Genomic DNA, 20,233 nt, shown 5'->3' on the forward strand with positions numbered 1-20,233 from the left:
TCTGACTTACTTCATGCTGTATGACAGTCTCTAGGTCCATCCATGTCTCTGCAAATGGCACAATTTTGTTCCTTCTTATGGCTGAGTAATATTCCATTGTATATATGTACCACATCTTCTTTATCCATTCCTCTGTTGATGGACATTTAGGTTGCTTCCATGACCTGGCTATTGTACATAGTGCTGCAATGAACACTGGGGTGCATGTATCTCTTTGAATTATGGTTTTCTCTGGGTATATGCCCAGGAGTGGGATTGCTGGATCATATGGCATGTACATTGAATCTTGATTCTCATACTGGTCATCTGTTTAACCTTGGGCAAATTCCCTAACATTTCTGTGCCTCAGTTTTTTCATCCTCAGAATAAGGAGAATAATTTACCTGTATCATGGTTAGAAAATATACTTAGAAAATATGGTTAGAAAAGTGCTTAAAAAAACATTCTGGGGCTTCCCTGGTGGCGCAGTGGTTGAGAATCTGCCTGCTAATGCAGGGGACACGGGTTCGAGCCCTGGTCTGGGAAGATCCCACATGCCGCGGAGCGACTAGGCCCGTGAGCCACAACTACTGAGCCTGCGCGTCTGGAGCCTGTGCTCCGCAACAAGAGAGGCCGCGATAGTGAGAGGCCTGCGCACCGCGATGAAGAGTGGCCCCCGCTTGCCGCAACTAGAGAAAGCCCTAGCACAGAAACGAAGACCCAACACAGCCAAAAATGAAAATAAATAAATAAATTTAAAAAAAAAATTCTGGCGCATAATCAGCCCTTAACAGTCACTGGCAGTATCATTAAATCAATTTGTGAAAATAATAATATTTTTTATGCACTCTGCCTAAGTGAAATAAAGTCATGACAATTCTGTAGATATTAAAAATATTTTGCCTCAATCATCTGAAGCATTTAGCTCAAAGCATATTTTAAGAATTCATTATTAATATAATTTACTTTCTGAAAATTAACAAGACATTAATTTTATTTATTTGACAAACTCCAATTAAGTCAAACGGAGTATTACAATAATTCCAAAGATCAAGCTTAGTTTTGAATTCTTCTCTGTCATTTACTAGGTCTGTGACCCTGGGCAAGTCAATTAAAATCCTTGGCTTCAGTTTCCACATTTGTTAATATGGACGAAAATTAAATCTATGCTAGTAGTAGAATATTAAACGTAGCACAGAATCTGGCACATAACAGATCTTAATAAAAGGAGGTTCAAAAAAAGATTATCAAATGTATAAAATCTAGAGAACAGTGTTTGTGACAGAACTATCTCAATTTATATAAAACTGAGTGAGAATTAAAAGTGAAATTATGTTTTTCTGACTCCAAGTTCAATCTTAAGCAAATAAATTAGAAATTCATATTTTAGAAGAAGTTATTTTAAAACGAGAACTTAATATGAGAAATATTGACATTTGATAGCAAGTCACTCAGCATATGACTTCCTTTGTATCGCTAAGTATAAAACACAGAGCCTCTTAATACCAGTTTAAGAGATGCAAGTGTCTCTTTAAAATCAAGACTTCTGAATTCCTTAAAATTCAATGTTATACATACAATCCTCTCCCTCCCCTATCCCAATCAATTTAAATTTATGGAGGTACTGAGTTAAGAAAGATGTACAAAAACTTTGTGATACATGTCTTCAAGGTCATTGTTATCTAAGAATGTGTTACTAATGTTTTGTAATATTGACCATGTCAGACAGTCTTGTACAACATTGTTAAGTACCAAAGTAGGGTCATTGGATGCTGCACTTAGTGATGGTGGAGAAGAAGGGAAATGCTTCTGCTCAGGTTCTCTAATCAGAGTTTGCTGGAGCCGCAATGGGACAGCAAGCATTTCAGGTCATCCCAGGGTAAACCACAGACACTGGGTTCTACCTTGTGACATGAAGCTCAACTAAGTTTTTTAAGCCAGATCGAGACTGGAGTACACATGTCTAGAATTGCACATGCCCAGGAGCAGGGGAGTCTGAGCAAACAAGACATTATGCTTTAATGAGTGTAAAGAATCTCAACACAGTCTCCAAACCCCAAGCACTCCCATTTCTATGTAGTTTTCAAGTTTTCTATGTAGAGAGCAAATGATGGAGATAGGATTGAGGATGGGGAGTGTACAAGAAAATAGTTCATTAACTCCCAAAGTCTTAAAAATGCCATGAGCACTGCCAATGTTATAGGGATCAGAATGTGGATACTGCCTATACAAAAGTTGTGGTGTCCTTCAAAATTCCCCTGCTTAATGTACCATAATATTAAAACACAGAGACCAATACAAATAACATTATAAATATAATAATGTGATGCAACTAATCAGGGCTGTTACTAGCCCATGGGACACCTTTGTATTGTGCAGTCTAGCTCCAGAGCATGTGGCTTAGTCAAAGGAGCACAGACCCTGTCACCATCCCTCTCCACGGGATTGAGAGTGCCTTCTGTATGTCCAGACTGTGCTATGTTCTTAATGTGTTTGTAGTTTATAAAGTCTTATGATCATCATCTTGGTTTTCAAATGCTAAATCTAGAGAATGCCTGAGGGGGAATTTGAATCTGTATCTGCTGATATCAAAATCAATGGATTTTCTGTTAAAGCAAGCTGCCTTCTACCTCTACCTTCTTCTTGTCAAAAAAATATTTATTAAGAGTTTTAATCTCCATGACACAGCTCTAAGTCTTATTCAAAGTGTAGAGATATGTCTTTTGGACAACCTCATATCTGATCTAATGTTGTAAAGCAAAGACTTTACTACTGCTATTAGTGGTCCGTTTCAAGTAGCACGTGTTTCTTAACCATTTTTGCTAAACATAGATGTGTCCAGTTTAGTCTGTAGTAATAATTCTCACTGCTTCCACAATCAGGACCTCCTCTCCCTTTTTAAAAAATAATTTTCTTCCTCACAATGCCCATATTATTGAATACATCTATTAAATAAATTGCATTCACTATGTAAGAATTTATTTTTATATGAAAAGATCTAATAAAGGGTACACGATTTTAAAAGCTAAAGAAAACAACTGATGATAAATGGCAACCAAAATAACATGAAATTTATTTAATAACAGATGATATTTAGGTAGCTTGTGCAGCAAGCTCTTATCAGAAAGATCTAGAGTTGAATTCTAGTCCCTCCACTTGTTTTCCATGTCACTTTAGCGTCCTGAGACTTATTTTTCCTTTTCTATACATGGAGTGGTGATTCCAGTATCATCCAGTGTTTATAAGGATTTGAATGAGAGACTATAGGTAAATGATCTGGCAACACACTGCCTACTTTGTATACAGCATCCACTCAATAAGCATTATTTTTCTCCTGTGAGACAATATAAAAGCTAGAAAGCCTTTTTGAATAATAAAAATAACTCACTCTTGAAAATTCCTGACTGAATCCCTAGGGGTGGGAGACTTCTCTAGATTGAGAGACAACAGTGTGGGTCTAGAGCCTCCAGTGCCTTCTAGGAGTTAATGGGACCCATCATGAGAAGGAAGCATAGGGGCATTGCATCGCTGTGTGTGTGATGGGATGTACCGTTCAGACACAAGCTGCTGTCTTTCCTAAAAGTTTTCCAGAGACTCCAAAAGAGCAAGGCTGTCTTCGTCTATTTGGAGTGTCCTGAGGAGCTAGACGTTGAAGGCATAGGCAAGGCCAAGAGACCCCAGGGTCTGGGTCAGCCATTTGTGTGAGTCTTCTGTTTCCGGAGTGTCCTAGCGGATCAGAACTAACCAGACATGTGGCTGTTCTTCCTAAAGTGATTAGGTTTGTGCCTGAATGGTATGTTATAGTGCCTAAGAAAGGAAGCTCCTGTTTAATTAATAGTTTTTGTGTCTATTTTGGGGAGTAAACTCATGCTTTCCTTTCCCACATCCTCACCGAAGTGACTTTGTTCACCATAAACATGTTATATTAAAATGACGATTCAAAAGCAAGACGTATTTCCTTCCTTTTGCTAAAGACTTAATTGATCATCTAAGGGCAGATCTTCAAGGACAGCTAAAACATCATTTTTTTTCCCCGAGCCCAAAGCTTTAAAAATGCAATAAATTATTTGAACAAGTCATTTGCAGTTTTATTTTCTTTTTGTTTTTTATACATAGACCAAAACCACCAACCCAAAAGATTTTTTTCCAGTGTACAAACTATGCTCTGAGAATAAGTTGGCCACTTCTGGAAGATATTTTAACTTTATCAGGACAATAAAAGGCCATATAGGAAAAAAAAAAATACCAGACTGACTGGAGTTTAAGTATTAAAGTCAATTTATATTTATTTGTTCAACACACATTGACAATTTCCATTACACTCTCCTAAGAATTCAAGGTTTTCATGCTTTTGTGTCAATTATCAACCACCAATGAGCAGACATTGGAGAAACCAGGATGTCATTCTACATGTAGTATTTTTCTGTTCTCCCTTTTGCTTTATTCCTGTGTTTCCTAGGAAAATGATATACAAACCATTGATTTTGAGAAGTAGTAGTATCCTGGAATTCCTTTGTTGAGAGGAAATTTTTCTTGACATTATCTGGTCATTGAGAGCATTGAGAATTCTCTGAAACTCAACTAATGAATGTTAAATCCCTCTGACTATGGATATTGGTACTTTAAAGTGTAGCATTGCCTCCAAATCAGTCAGTCTGCCTAGCTATGCTGTTCTAACCTGCTAAATACTTGGTTTGAGTTCTTCCTATTTATAATAAAAATCTTTCTTTTGCAAATGTTATGATTTATATCTTAGTTCTTCTGCTACAAAAGCCTAGCTTTGTCACGCTTGCAAACTGGAGTCAAAGAATAAAAATAATTGTGAAATATTGTAGCCAAAATCTCTGCCTCATTGTTGATAATTATTTCTGATAATCCTTAGGTCTTTAATGAGCTTTGCCTGCATGGATGTAGACAGCCTGCCTATACAACAGTGAGTTGAGATCAGCCTCAGTCCTCCCAGCAAGTGAGAGTGAAGGCTGGTGATGTCCACATGAAAAGTAACTCTTTTCTAGGTTTTGCAATGGAACAGATATGGTTGCTCTTGCTTATAATTAGAGTGCTTCCAGGGTCTGCTCAGTTCAATGGCTACAATTGTGACACCAACCTCCACAGTAGATTTCCTGGTAAGTCTGAACCCAGTCTTTTCTCTAATTGTATCTGGAAAGAGCAATTATGTTTGAATAGTAAATCATTTAAATACATATGGAAAATGAGGGGGATATCTGTCTATATTAAGTGGATGTTAGCAAATGGCAAATGACAAAAGACATTTTTCTGAAGTTGTAATTTATAACCACATTAACATACAAAGTGTTCATTGTAGTTTATATTATTATGACTGCTCACAGATGTGAAAAATATTGGCTAATGGTTGATAAAATTGGGAGAGGCTAATGTCATTCAAAATTTGTCTAATTGAGGGATTTTTTCTCATAAATTAATTCAGACTTTAAAAATTGCCCTTATATGCTGATAAATTTATTTAGGAATAATACTCAGAAAATGACTGAAATATTATGCAATACTCAAAAAAATACTATTTCAATGAAATGTTGGTCACCACCAAAGTACACACGCCAGCTTCAGAATGCATTTCATAGCAACACGTCAATATTATGACAGACATGAGATTTTGACCATATTGATGGACGTGTCCCACAGGTTCCTAAAATCTGCACTTTTTAGGGGTAATTTAAGGTTTCACTTAAGTCATCTTTTTATATCAGCTAAAGTTATAGAACCACAGTTCAATAGTTACAAAATGAGAATTAGATGATCTGAAACTACTTTTCTACTTATGTATTGCAAACTGAAATACCTTCTGCAATGTTTTACATGCTCCTGTGTTTGGAGCATGCCAGAGTAACAACACACCTGCACAGAGCAATCAGTAGGTAGTTAGGTAGTTAATGTGAAGTTTCGAGTTTATTTGAGGAGAGGTAATCTGGCTTGCTCCAGAATAAAGACAAAAGTATGTAAGAATGGCTTCATGAGCCCAGACCTAGTATGAAAGTACTTGACAGGTTAAGTAAAATAAGGAGGTCAGGATGGGGAATGTCTAAAGGCAAGTTTACAAAGGTAAGTTAGGGCAGGGTTCTTAATGATTTTGAACACCAAAAATGATAGGATTTTTTTTTTTTTTTTTACTATGGAAAATTTCAAACATATGCAAAAGTAGAAATTAGTAAAAAAGTGCTCATAGTAATCATACAGCTTCATCAGTTGTCAACATTTATAAATTTTGTTTATCTCTCCTTCTTACTACCTCCATCTCTGAAATATTTTAAAATACATTCATTATTCATGCTTCATTATATATATAAGTGAAAAGAACTTTAAAAAGTCATTACACTTATATATCTAATAAACTTAACAATAATTACTCAATATCATCTTATTCTCAGCCAATTTGCCTCTAAATCCACATGGTGCATTTGTTGACATGTTTCTTAAGTCTGTCTTAATTTATAGAAGTCCCTTGCTTTTCTAAAATGCCATTTATCTCTTTAAATAATTTGGCAATTTGTTTCTTAGAATTCCAACACTCTGGATCTGGTTGACTGTAACTCATGTGTCATTTAATACGCTCCTCTTTTCCTGTATAACCTGTCAACTAATGAGAGCTAGAGGTTTGAATAAATTCAGGTTCAATTGTTTTGGCAAGGATACTTTTTGTATTATTTGTTTAATAAAAGTGTTTTGTCTTCATTTTGTAAGCAATGAAGAGCCATTGCATCTTTTCAAACATACTTTTTTAAGGATTTGATGTGGTCACATTTTGTTTCAGAAAGCAGATGCTGGGGAAAGTGTGAAGGACAGAATCAAGTTAGAAGAACTAGAGACAGAGAAAAATGTCACGAAGGCAGTGGCAGTGGAAGCAGTAGAAGGAGACAGTTATTAAGAGATGCAGTATTTTGTGGTGGACCCCCCAGAACCTGAGAACTGATTTGACTTGGGTTGGGAAGTGAGAGAAAGAGAAGGCTAGAGGCTGTTTTGAACTTAGATAACTGGATGTCAGTACTGTTAACTGATGCCAAAAGTATAAGGCATTTGCATGTTTTAGAAAGGAAGTTTGGGTTCGAAAATAATGACTTTGAAGTGCTCTTAGAAAGTAGAGGCAGCCTCTACTCAGAAGGAGGAAATCTGGACCTGGGTCCGAGGAGAGAGGTTGAAACCGAAAATAGCTGTGTGAGAGTTGAATCCCTGTGCAGTGAGTGAGCAATGAATGAGGGGTAGGAAAAGGAAAGTTGTGGAAATAGACTACTATTTAAATAACCCTGGTGGTGAAAGAAAGGGAGGAGTAAATTGAGCCAGCAGTTTAAATGAGAAAGGAGATTTTTGGATTAGAGGATTAGAGACACCTGAGTCTACATGAGCAAAGAGAAAGTATTCAGAGACTAGGAATACTAACAAAGAAATAATTGACGTAATGAGGAAAGAAAATATGGAAGAGATCAAAGGTACAGGTGGAGGAGTTAACCTTGGAAAAGTGGCAGCTGTTTGTTTGACTTAGGAGAGAAGAGAAATAAAAGACAGAGGCAGAGAAGTTGAGAGATGCTAATTATGTTCATCTTCTTGGTTGAGGTGGAAGGCAGAGACCCTCAGAGAGTGAGGGGCCAGAGGCCTGGCTGGGGCCTGGGAAGGGTAGTTAAGTCTTACCCTGTTATGGATAAAAAAGAAGGCCAGAATGTAAGAAGATTGCTCGGCAGAGAGGAACTAGCTGATGATGTATTATACTTGTAAAGGTAAATAAAACCTGTAAATAAGCCAAGGAGTGACTAGGACAGCAAAAGGAAGTATTTTTCATATGGTAAAATTTAAAAATTATGTTAAAACTTCCATTTACAATGGTGCCCACTGACGATCAGCATCAAAATCACCTGAGATAGTCGTTCAGTGTGGACTTCACTGCTTTCCCCCAGATATGTAGTGTCAGAATCTCTGAATATGGTGCTGGGAATTTGTATTTTAAACCCTGCAGATGAGTCTCATATGCATTATGATTGAGAACAGATGACTGTATTCTATTATTTTCTTGAATCCATTATTCCAGTTAAAAGCACAGTCATGTTTGGGGAAATATAACTAAAAACAAAATCTTCTCCCAACCCAAAAATTCTTTCCACAAAGATAGTAGAGATGAGAACACATTTATCACCGAATAAGCATTAAACCAGAATGTGATGCTCAACACAGGCAATTCATTAAAAGTTTGCAAAGACAGAAAGGAATCTCACTCTTTTACATAGTCAAGCAGAGGCAACCCATTGCATACATGGTTTCAAAATAAATAATAATTAGTCCTCAAGTAAGAGGACTTGACAGCACCATTTGTCACGTATAGTTCATCCTGAATTTATCTGGTAATTGAGGTGACCATCTGTGTTAGTGTATTAGCTTTCTCCAGAGGGAAGATAAAATTCCCCTATCTTTATGAAAGGAGGTACTTTTGTGATTTGGAACAAGGCTCCCACCCTCCCCAGACTGTGAGATAAGGATACTATTTTCCTTGATGTTTACATTTCTAAGAGATGGTTCCCAAGTCCTTGAGAAAGACGTCCCTGCATCATAAAGCTGACAAAAGTCCTATCTAATTTTCAAAAGGATTTATATACATTTCAAGGAGAAGAGAAAGTACATACAAGTTTTCTGATATAAATGGTCTCTTCCTTTATTTTCAACAGGGAGAATTAAACCTCTTCTTTTTAATTAGTATTTGTCCTTACACATGTTAGCACTTTTAGTACTTTTGGGCTTAGACAACAAATATCCAAACTTTCCAAATTTATACACACACACGCACACACACATTGTTGCAATTTAAAATTTATATTAAAAAAAATCTAAAATTCAGATAAATCAAAAGTTTCATGAGAGGCTTTAAGTTTATATGGGTAGTCTTTTCAAGTAAGCCCATTTTTGCAGGTTGTTAGCAAAAGAAGACTAGAGTGAGCAAATAAAGCCTGAAGGTTAATTGCTCACTCCCCTCTTGACTTGTGGCTTCTCTTCCACATCAGGACCACCCTTGATGTCATTAGGAGCTCCACAAGCTGCTCAGATACTAAGCAATGGGCTAGAATGAGAATGAGTCTGGCAAAGGAGAGGAGTTATCTAAATGCAAAGTAATGTTAATAATGATGAGAGTAATCATCTCACCCTATCTGACCTTTGCTGTTTCATGACATTAGAACTATTTTCTTTAATTTCCATGCCATTTATCCTTGAGCCAAGGGAACCAACATGGTCTAATTCATTTTAAATTTAAAGGGATACCATTTAATATTAAAGGTAGTTAACTCTTGCCTATCCAAGCTAGTAGCAGGGAATAGACTCATGCCCAACTGACATTATGATTATGCTCTTCCAAGAATAAAATGCAATCCATAGTTGACTTTTAGAGTACCAAAGAATTATTTGGCCAAAGTGAAACATACAGATAAATGCATTTGGCCTCTGCAACTAATGGATACCTTCTGGAACTAGCCCCTCTTTTAGAAGATGGTATATGTAAGGGTCGGCCTAAACTTTCAAGCCTCTAAAGAAGTCTTTAATGATAAAGGCACAATCAAGGAGAGATTAGGTTAATGACACCAGAAACTTTGTGGCCTGACATTGTTTTATGGTGAACTAACCAGTCATGGGAAACTGAACGTAAGTCAATGTTTTATGACTTGTCATTTTGTATTCTATTTGAAATAGTGCTAAGAAGGAATAAATTCCATGTATAGAATGCTAGGCACATTATGTAATTCTCTCTTTTATTTCTTACAGTACACCTACAAAATTTTTTAATTTTTACTTTATGATATGGAGATTGAGGATTAGAATTTGTCTAATACTGCAAAGCTAGCAATTGTCAGAGATATAACACTAGAGCTCTTTCCATCAAACCATGATGCCTTAAAGTGAATCTTGAATACTAAGTTTAAAAAATGATTTATACCAAAAACCAAATAATCCAATTACAAATGGGCAAACAAATGAATAGACATTTTTCCAAAGAAGACATACAGATGGACAGTAGGCACATGAAAAGGTGCTCAATATCACTAATCCTCAAGGAAATGCAAATTAAAACCACGATGAGATATCACCTTACACCTGTCAGAATGGCTATCATCAAAAAGACAACAGATAAATGCCGGTGAGAATGTGGGAAAAGGAAACCCTTGTGCACTGCTGGTAGAAATGTAAATTGGTGCAGCAATTATGGAAAACAGTTTAAAGATTTCTCAAAAAATAAAAATGAACTACCATATGATCCAGCAATTCCATTTCTGGGTATATATCTGAAGGAAACAAAATCATTATGTCAAAGAGACATCTGTACCCTATGTTCATTGCAGCATTATTTACAATAGCTGAGACATGGAAACAACCAAAGTGTTTATCAACAGATGAATGGATAAAGTTGTGAGATACACACACACACACACACACACAGTGGAATACTATTCAACTATAAAAAAAAGGAAATCCTGCCATTTGTGACAACATGGATGGACTGCAAATGTTATTATGCTAAGTGAAATGTCATACAGAGAAAGACAAATACTATACGATCTCATTTATATGTGGAATCTAAAAAACAAAAACAAAACTCATAGAAAATGAGAAGAGATTTGTGCTTACCAGATGCAGGGGTGGGGACACAGGAGAATGGATCAAAGTAGTCAGAAGGTGCAAAGTTCACACTATAAGATAAATAAACACTGGGGATGTAATGTACAACATGATGATTATAGTTAACACTGATGTATGCTATATTTAAGATATATTAAAAGTTGCTAAGAGAGTAAATCCTCAAAGTTCTCATGACAAGGAAAAAAGCATTTTTTTCCTTTTTTTTTGTGTCTATATGAATGATGGATATTAATTAAACTTATTGTGGTAATCATTTCACAATAAGTGTAAGTCAAGTCATTATGCTGTCACCTTAAACTTATATAATGCCGTATGTCAATTATATCAATAAAACTAAAATTTTAAAATTATGTGTAAATGGAGAATCACAATGGAAACTGACACATTAAAGAATTTGAAAAATCATATGGTAGGAAAATTTGTTTAGCTTTTTCAGGACCAGCTTGACTAAGGAAATTTTTTCTCTGATAATATTTATTAATATTTCAATGAGTGCCAGTGTTCCCCAGGAAATAAAATAGAGAATCACCTATTTCAGTGATAGACTTCATGGGCAGGTCAAGTAAAATGAGCTGCCTGATTTTGTGTTAGGCTTTGCTTAACCATTGCACTGTTCTGTGCCCAAAGACAAAGTAAGAGTGATTATGGAATAATTATCCCAGGGAATACGTTCTGGCTCTCTCTGTAGGTAAGAAAGGCTAATTCTGCTGCCTTCCTACATAGTAGTAGTGTTTTGGTCTCCAAGCTGTGAAGAGGATGCCTGCTTTCGCTTTGCAGCTGTGACTTCAATTACTACACCAGATGAGGCAGAAGAACTGATCGAGGCAGCGATTGCAGATCACATCCTGATTAACCTTCAGTGATAAAGTGCAGTGGAGAGAAGAGGAATTAGTCAGCAAGTTCAGTGACTGAACAATTCAGAGTTCTGAATTGTTCTTCTTTATTTTAATAACAAAGTTCTTTATTGCATGGATTTTTCATTTCCTCTACTTGTATAAGTAAAACCTATATGCTTTCTTCTGCTTGAAAAAGATGACCAAACTCTTCTAGTTCTAGCAAGTGTGAATAGAAGCCTGCAAAGTTTATCGAGGAGGACTGCATATGCATTTCTTTCAGCCCTGCAGACAACAACTTGCATTTGCTAATGAGAAACAGAAGGGGAAAACTGAGGTGGTGAGCAACCACCACCTTCAATACAGAGGGGAAACCTGAATTCCTAATCCACTTTAAATTCTTCATCAGCTGCTGGTATTTTGGGTAGATGAAATATCAATACCCCTTTTAAACTTCTTGCTCAATATTGTATAAAAACTTGAGGAGAATTAACTTTAAAAATTGTGTTAAAACAACAAATATAACATCTGTTTGCTAAGCAATTTTAAGTTTATGTAGTGCCAAATATTGCTACTCTCATTTTATAGAGATAGAAGTAGAAATGATATATAAATTACTTTTATAATCTGCTAAGATTATATAGTCTTGGAATATCTCTTGGAGTCCAGGAAATAAATTAGAGTTGACCTTCCATATCCATGGGTTCCACATCTGTGGATGCAACCAACCTCAAATTGAAAATAGTCAGAAAAAAAATTCCAGAAAGTTCCAAAAAGCAAAACTTGAATTTGCTGCATGCCAGCAAACATTTATATAGCATTTACATTGTATTTACAGCTATTTACATAACATTTACATTATAGTAGGTATTACAAGTAATCTAAATATGATTTAAAATATATAGGAAGATGTGCATAGGTTATATGCAAATACTGCATATGCCATTTTATGTAAAGGATTTGAGCATCCATGGATTTCTTTTAAATTTTGGTATCCAAGGGTGGTCCTGGAATCAATCCCCCATGGATACTGAGGGATGAGTGTCCTGTATTTCCAGGTGAGATTTCTGTGGTACTACAAAGCAGCACAGTCTTCAGCCTACAGAAAAGACTCCTCCTATTATACTGAATAGGTTTTGTTTATACAATCAGTTTTAAACCAATGTTACCTTTAAGTGTGTATAAACCAGCCCATGGCTCCAGGTGCAATCATATTCATGGGAATACCTGCATCTGAACTGCACAGAGCCGTCAGTTGCTCACAACAGACTCACCCAGCCTCACACATCTCCTTCAATTGTTTCGAAGAGTGCCCAGGGCATAGTTGCCATTTGAGGTAACTGTCCTGCCCCTCTGGTTATTAAACTGTTATGGTTTGTAACATGGGGTAGAGGTGGGGAAGGATAAGACTGACCTTCTTCCCAATTTTATTTCACACATTGCCACCTGAGCACTAAAGTAGACTCATTTGGGTTCAGTCTCACAAAGTCTTTCACAACCCTCTTTCAGTTCATTGTAATTCAAACCAGTTAGTTCCTCAAAAAGGAAGGGACTCAGACACACACCCATCCCCTTTACAATTTGTTTCTCTCTCTTTCCTGTCCCTTTTTCTTCCAAACCTCTCCCTCTTGTAAGCCTATAAATCATACAGTTTGGTGGGAGTGCTTAATCCCACCTGATAGAACCCACCTAAGGATTAATTCCTGCCCAATCAAAATGTACAGTTATGACTAAGTAACTCAGTTGGTTAAGAGACTTGTGTAGGGGAGGAAAGATAATTTTCCCTCTACCCTTCTAGGTTCTTAGATGAAGCCCCCTATAATAAAAGACAGATTAATAGAAAAAAAACAAATAGAAGTTTAATAACATGTAAACCTCCTATATTCATGGGTGATACCCAGGAAAACTGAGTAACTCCCTGAAATGGCCCAAGCCACTACCTTAAATACCATCTCAAGCTAAAGACAAAAGAGATGGTGGTGGTGGGGAAGCCAGTTATGGGAGGTCATCAGGTAAATCACAGTAAACAGGAGTGCGGTTGTTATGCAGATTTAGGTCTGTAGCCTCCATTTGTAAGAGTTTCTGGAGGTTTAGTTGTTCCCCTCTTCCTTCCTGCTACAGAGAAGGAGATGCACTTACAAATGGAGATTTCCCTTATAAATGTAAATGTCTCTTTCAGAAGAGTAACTTCCATTTGTTTTCAGGGATTCTCCTATGTCTGCCATTTCTTTTTTCTTTTTTTAAAAAAATATTTATTTATTTATTTTGTTGCACTGGGTCTTAGTTGTGGCATGTGGGCTCCTTAGCTGTGACATGCAAACTCTTAGTTGCAGAATGCGTGTGGGATCTATTTCCCTGACTAGGGATTGAACCTGCACTGGGAGTGTGGAGTCTTAACCTCTGCGCCATCAGGGAAATCCCTGCTGTTTCTTAAAAATAATCAATTTAAGGTAATCCTTATGCCAAAGAGGCATATTTTGGGGTGGCATATTCGCTCCCCTTCACTTGCAACATTGGCATCACCTGGGAGCTTGTGAGAAATGTAAAAATCAGGCCCCATCCCAGATCTACTGAATCAGAATCTGCATTTTAATAAGATTCTCTGTAATGCATATTCATAAGAAGTGCTGATTGGAGCGTGGTACTCATGATGTCTTGCCAGCTTTACGTTGTTACATACCACAGTGGTTATGTCAACCCCAACTGGCTGTCACGCACTTGCTTGCTATTAATGACAATAGGGATTAGCAAATCCCTTTCTGTTAAGGGGAAATGATTTTTAAAATTTATTATTAGTAATAAAGCAAGATAATTAATTGCCAGACTAATGCACTTAAAAAAGCTAAATACCTAAACAAATAGCAAAAATCCATTAATTTCATATTATTTAGTGTGTTGAATTAGAAAATATCTGACATAGAGAATTTTGATGTTCATCTAAAAGTCTGAAAACAGGAATCATCTCAGGCAGTTGGCAGAGTACAGATAGGAAATATGAGTTCTGGATGAACAGTCAAGATGAACCTATATCATTAAGCACATATTTTCTTTGTGAATCTTGAAAGTTGATACTAAAAAGTTAGAAACCATGCATGCTGTTTGTGAAAGAGTTTAATTAAACATATTTTAATAAACACTTGCTGAGTGTTTGTTAGGCATGTTGGGAAAACCCAGAGCTTTCAATGAGTTCATAATCTAGTGGGAAAGAAAATATCCACTCCCAGGTATAATGTAGGTGATATTGTAGACTCATAGTTAACGTGATGTGGGATAGAGCAGAAGAGAATGACTATATATCATTGGAAAAATGAAGTCTTATGAAAGGAAGCCTTAGAAAGTGTTTTTCTGTTCTCAGCCCATTTCTCTTACCTGAGTGCTCTCAATGGGTATTTCATCTATTTTTATTGTTTATAATTGATGTACTAAGTATTGGTGATTATCAAATTTATAATTCTTACTCTTTTCTATCCTCTAAATATTAGACTCTTATTTCCAACTACCTGCTGTATATTTCTGCTTGAATGTCCCATATGTACCTCAGCCTCTCAAAAACTGAGCTCATCATCTTTTTCCTTCCTGTATTCCTTATCTCAGGGAATAATCCACCCAGTCACTAACGCTAGAAACTTGAGCATAAGTTTGACATCCCCTTCTCTTCATGCCATCATCTAATCAATTTCTTATAAAATTTAGCCAGTTGGAACTGTTTCATTTCTTCCCAACAATCCCTTCCAAACAGCTGTGCCCTACCAAGACATGGTTATATATAATGTGGTATTCAAACCTCTATCATATCATTATCAACTGCATTGCAATTGTCTGTTTTTTTCTCTGTGTCCTTTACCCAACCATGAGTCCTGGAAGTGAAGGAGTCCTGTTAATGTCTTTATCCTCAGAGTTTAGCACAGAAACTAACATACTGTATATAAACAAATGCTTTTTTTGGATACTTTGTTAACATGAAGTGGCATGTAGTTTAGATCTTGAAAATAAATAGGACCAAATAGCCTCTAGCTTGTGTAAAACTGATGGCACTGATTTTTTGTGTTCAACTCCTGTGCACCCTAACCTTTTTTTACATTCTACACTGACACCCAGAATTGCTTTTCATACAAATTTTTACCTTTTCAAGTCAATAGTGAAGGAACATTTTGAGCCGCTGCACTGCAGTGCTGAGTTCAGTTCAATTCTAGGGTGTTTGTGTTGCAGAATATATGTGTGCAAATTATTTGAATACTTGCATTGGTCTGTGCCCTTATTAATCCAGGTAATAATTAGAACATGTTAAATATTCTGACACTACTGAAAGGAAATGTAGGTCTCAAACTTAATAGTATTGAGATGAGATAAAAATCATTCCATGTATCAAAAACTAGGAATCATGAGCCTCATCTGGATGCCATTGGATGTAAGCCAGTTGAGTATGGAATTGTTGAGAAAAAGAAAATAGATATGTTTGTTAAATATGTGAATCATATGCTGAGAATATATTGTCATTAATTATGTCTAAAGGGAAAAGTATACTAGGTGTTCTAGGAATGGAACTTTCTTGGAGATAAATAGGTAGAGTGATGTTTTTATTCACATATATAGAATTGGATCCATTCCCTTTTTACTCCATTTATATGGTAACCATATTCTATGAACCCCATATCAGGCTATGTTTTTGTACATGGTGAGATAGATGGTGACAGGATATTTAGTGTGACAGGATATTTAAATTTGCATAATTTTAGAAAATCTGAGACAAACTCATTGCCTGATTGGTAGGTAAGAGGAGTGCAGAATATCTCTTTATTTTTATCTGAATTCAATTGAATACTGCATTTTAAAATTTCCTATGAAGAACTTAGCTTGGTTAAATATCAGTGGAAAAATCACCCTTTTGGCAGCATAACTGCACCTAAACTCTGTATGCAGGCCTACCATTTTAGACATACTTAGTATCTTTAGACAGAAAACACTAGAAACCAAACATCTAAAGATGTTTATTCCTTGATTATTTTTTGTCGTTAGCTTGTATTCATTGGCTTGTTTAATACTGCAGTGTTGTTCAAAGGGATATTACAATTCAGGCCAGGGATTGGACAATAAAAGGGCTAAAAAAATTTAGTTGTTGAGAGCAACTGTTATTCAGTAACTGAAAACAATTTCTCTACTTTTGGCAGAAATTGCTCTTTGGCAACTTGAAGTAGCATTTTTGCTTGCCTCAAAGCCTCACAAATGGAAAAGTTGTGCTGAATAGATGTCTTTAGTATCTACAACCAGGGAAAAATGTGTTCCTTGGTAGGGACAGTGAAAAGTCTTTAGAAAGCTAAGTTAGGATGGATTTGAACAGATCCTTTCTTACACTGTAAAGTCTTTAGTTTGTTATCATTTCTCCAAGTGAGATCAGCTTGTAGCAAATTCAGTTCCACTGCAGGGGTTACAAGTCTCCAGTTATAAAGCAGAAAAAGGAAGAGAGCACTACGTCTGGACAAAGTAATCACTGCCATTGTTAAGCTAGCATAGGTATCAATTAATTCTCGAACAAAGGTGAGGAAGCTAAAATCTTTAGTTGGTTTAAGTTAAGGGAGGGATACCTCTTTTGTAACATATTTAATGATATGTATTAACTTCCATACATTTATGGTATGCCAAGTAATGCAATGATACTCATTCTCTATTTCGCCAGGCATAAAGAGTTCTTAGTGCATGCTCTGGTAGTTGAGAATTTGATTTCACATTTAAGTAGACATTTTGCTACCTTACAGAGACCATTTTGTATGTGAAGGTTTCCTGTGATCTTGCCTGTGTGCTTGCTACTTGGCCTCATTGCCTACCATTTCCTCCTTGCTTTTTTTTTTTTTTTTCCTTTAATTTATTTATTTTTGGCTGCATTGGGTCTTTGTTTCTGTGCGCAGACTTCTCATTGCAGTGGCTTCTCCTGTTGTGGAGCACAGGCTCTAGGGGCATAGGCTTCAGTAGTTGTGGCATGTGTGCTCAGTAGTTGTGGCGCATGGGCTTAGTTGCTCCGCGGCATGTGGGATCTTCCCGGACCAGGGCTCTAACCCGTGTCCCCTGCATTGGCAGGCGGATTCTTAACCACTGCACCACCAGGGAAGTCCCCCTCCTTGCTTTTTAAATTCAAATGAAAATGGAACTGTCCAGCTCCTAACCAGCCTGAGCATATTTATTTCATACTTCTGTCATCATTCATGCTGTCCCCTTTGTGCTGTAAGTTTCCCACTACTTTTTGTAGCTAACTCCTACCGATACTTCAAAACTCAGTTCAATGCCATCTTCTCCAGGAAGCTGTCCCTAGTCAACTGGTCTGGGTAAGGTTCTCTTTCTATGCCACCCCATGGTTCTCTGTCCAATCTTTCTGTAAATGTGGGCCACATCTATTTCCTCTTATGGACTGTGATCTACCTAAGAAAAAGGACCACTACTTTGTACATCCTTAGTGCAGTCTATTGCCCCATAATTTATGTGAGTAATTAATTAATAACTCACTGGAGTACATCAATGAATATCATAGCTTCCTGCCTTCTGGGACTTCCAATTTATTGAGAAGACAATTATACAAATACATATGTGATTCCAAGTCGATCTGACATCATAAGCAGAGTAGCATAATTTAGATTTGGGATCAGGAAAGTCTTTGGGAAAAAGACAATGAAATTCGAGACCTGAGGGATGAGTAGGAGTTCCTCAGACAAAGATTGGGAATAGGAGAAGCATCCTACGGAGGGGAAAGAAAACTGATTGAAGGTCTTATGTAACCTATATTAGGCTTTTTAAAATACGGTATTTTATTGAGGAATAACATATAAAATAAGATGCAGCAATTTTAAGGGTGTGGCTTGAAATTTTAACATATGTATACACTCATGTTATCACCACCCAGATTGATAGAGAACAATTTTATCACCCTCCAAATTTTCCTTGTTTCCCTTATTCTAGACAGTTTTCCTTCAGAGGTAACCACTAATCTGGCCTCTATGATTCAGTGTGATACTTTTAAAGAACTGAAAAGAATTCTATGAAACAGATGTAGGGAGCAAGGGAGATAGTAGAGAGGAGATAAGAATGCAGAGGTAGACAGGTGGTGGATCACAGAGATTCTTGAGGACCTGGGTCAAGATTTGGACTTTTGGCCTGAGTGAAATGAATAGCTGTTGAAGATCTTCGCAAAGAGGTAACATGATTGGATTTACGTTTTAACAGCTGTACTAATTAGAGGGCATTAAGAGTAGAAATAAAGGAACCAGTTAGGAGGTTAATGTAATATTCTAGGGGAAAATATAATTATGGCATAGACCAAGGAATAGCATAAAGATGGAGAAAAATCAACAGATTTAAGATGTAATTTGAAGTTTGAATGTTTGAAACACTCAAACATTTGTTTAAATGAACTCATTATTTTAATAAGAGCATCATTTAAAAATTATAGTTGCATTTGAACAGCTAATGTTGTTGAAAGCTAATAGACATATTCTCCCAATTTTAAGTGGTATTTATTATTTTCTGTGTTGGCACAGTATACTTCATCTGTGGAATATCATTTTATTTTCCACCTACAAAGGGAATATTGCTTGGAGTTTTCCATACTAAGTAGCCTCATATTTGCCTTTTGGCCATGAAAAAGATTTTCCATCTTTCTATCTTTTGCTATGAAAACAATTTTTCTTTTTTGTATTGAGTTTAAAATCATAATCAAACATAGAAATTTCCATTTTGATTGATTCGTATCCTCAAAACATGATTCACTTTACCAACAAAAAGCCAGTATGCAGAATAAACACTCCAAAGAAACATGCTGTTGAACACTTTTACCCATAGATTAGAACTGATACATTTAAGCAAATTAACTTCATGCCAAAAAGTCATGAATGACATTTACATATTAGATCATTTACCAAAAAAATATTTTATTTTGCTTGTTTTTCCTTTTTTGAACAATAAAGTTGATTTCTCCAAACAGCTTAATCCATTTTTATTTGTTTGTTTTCACACTTTGAAAACCAGATGTATGTTTCAGATTCTTTATCTCAGTGGTAAAAAATAAGAGTGTTAAAGAGTGGTAAGCTTACTGTATTAATTTCCTAAGTCTGCTGTAACGATGTGGCATAAACAGAGTGACTTCAAACAACAGAAATATATTTTCTCGCAATTCCGGAGGCTGGAAGTTCAAAATCAAGGTATCAGTAGGGCTAAACTCCATCTGAGACTCTGGACAGAATCCTTCCTGGCCTCTTCCCAGCTTCTGGTGGTTTGCTGACAGTCTTTGCTGTTCCTTGGCTTGTAGGTGTGTCACTCCAATTCTCTGTCTTCACATGACATTCTTCCTGTGTCTCTGTCTCTTCACATGATATTCCTTTTAGAAGAACACCAGTAGTATTGGATTAGAGACCCGCCCTACTCCAGTATGACCTCATCTAAACTAATTACCTCTTCAATAACCCGATGTCCAAATAAGGTCACATTCTGAGGTACTGGGGGTTAAGATTCAATGTATTTTTTTTTTTTTTTTTTTTTCTGGAGGGAGGGAAACAATTCAATCTGTAACAGTTACCAAAACCAATAAAACTAAAAGCTTCTGACACTGGGGAATTACCTAGCAGCAGCCAAATTCTCCATTTTCTACATATATTTTCCTCATTACATGCAGAAAAATAACTAAATAGAGACATGAAAATTTTGTGTGTGGGCTGTGTGTGTGTGTGTGTGTGTGTGTGTGTGTGTGTGTGTGCCTGCTCACCTCTATAGACCTGGAATGGACCCCATCACTG

General features: G+C 36.4%; 1 protein-coding gene across 6 annotated transcripts in view; it reads left to right on the plus strand.

The window, feature by feature from the left end:
* ZPLD1 (zona pellucida like domain containing 1) overlaps positions 1–20,233 on the plus strand; it is a 226,911-nt gene that overhangs the window by 175,547 nt on the left and 31,131 nt on the right. For 4 of the 6 annotated variants that reach the window (XM_082392144.1, XM_082392146.1, XM_082392143.1 and 1 more), the window contains one exon: positions 4,862–5,105. In XM_082392144.1, the coding sequence (XP_082248270.1) occupies positions 4,973–5,105 (133 nt within the window). In that variant the 5' untranslated portion in view covers positions 4,862–4,972. Of the gene's footprint in view, positions 1–2,072; positions 5,106–20,233 lie in introns of those variants that run through there. The other 2 variants (XM_082392148.1, XM_082392147.1) reach the window with 2 other exon arrangements.

Source organism: Balaenoptera borealis (genome assembly GCF_965194805.1).
Source record: "Balaenoptera borealis genome assembly, chromosome: 5".
Lineage (NCBI taxonomy): Eukaryota > Metazoa > Chordata > Mammalia > Artiodactyla > Balaenopteridae > Balaenoptera > Balaenoptera borealis.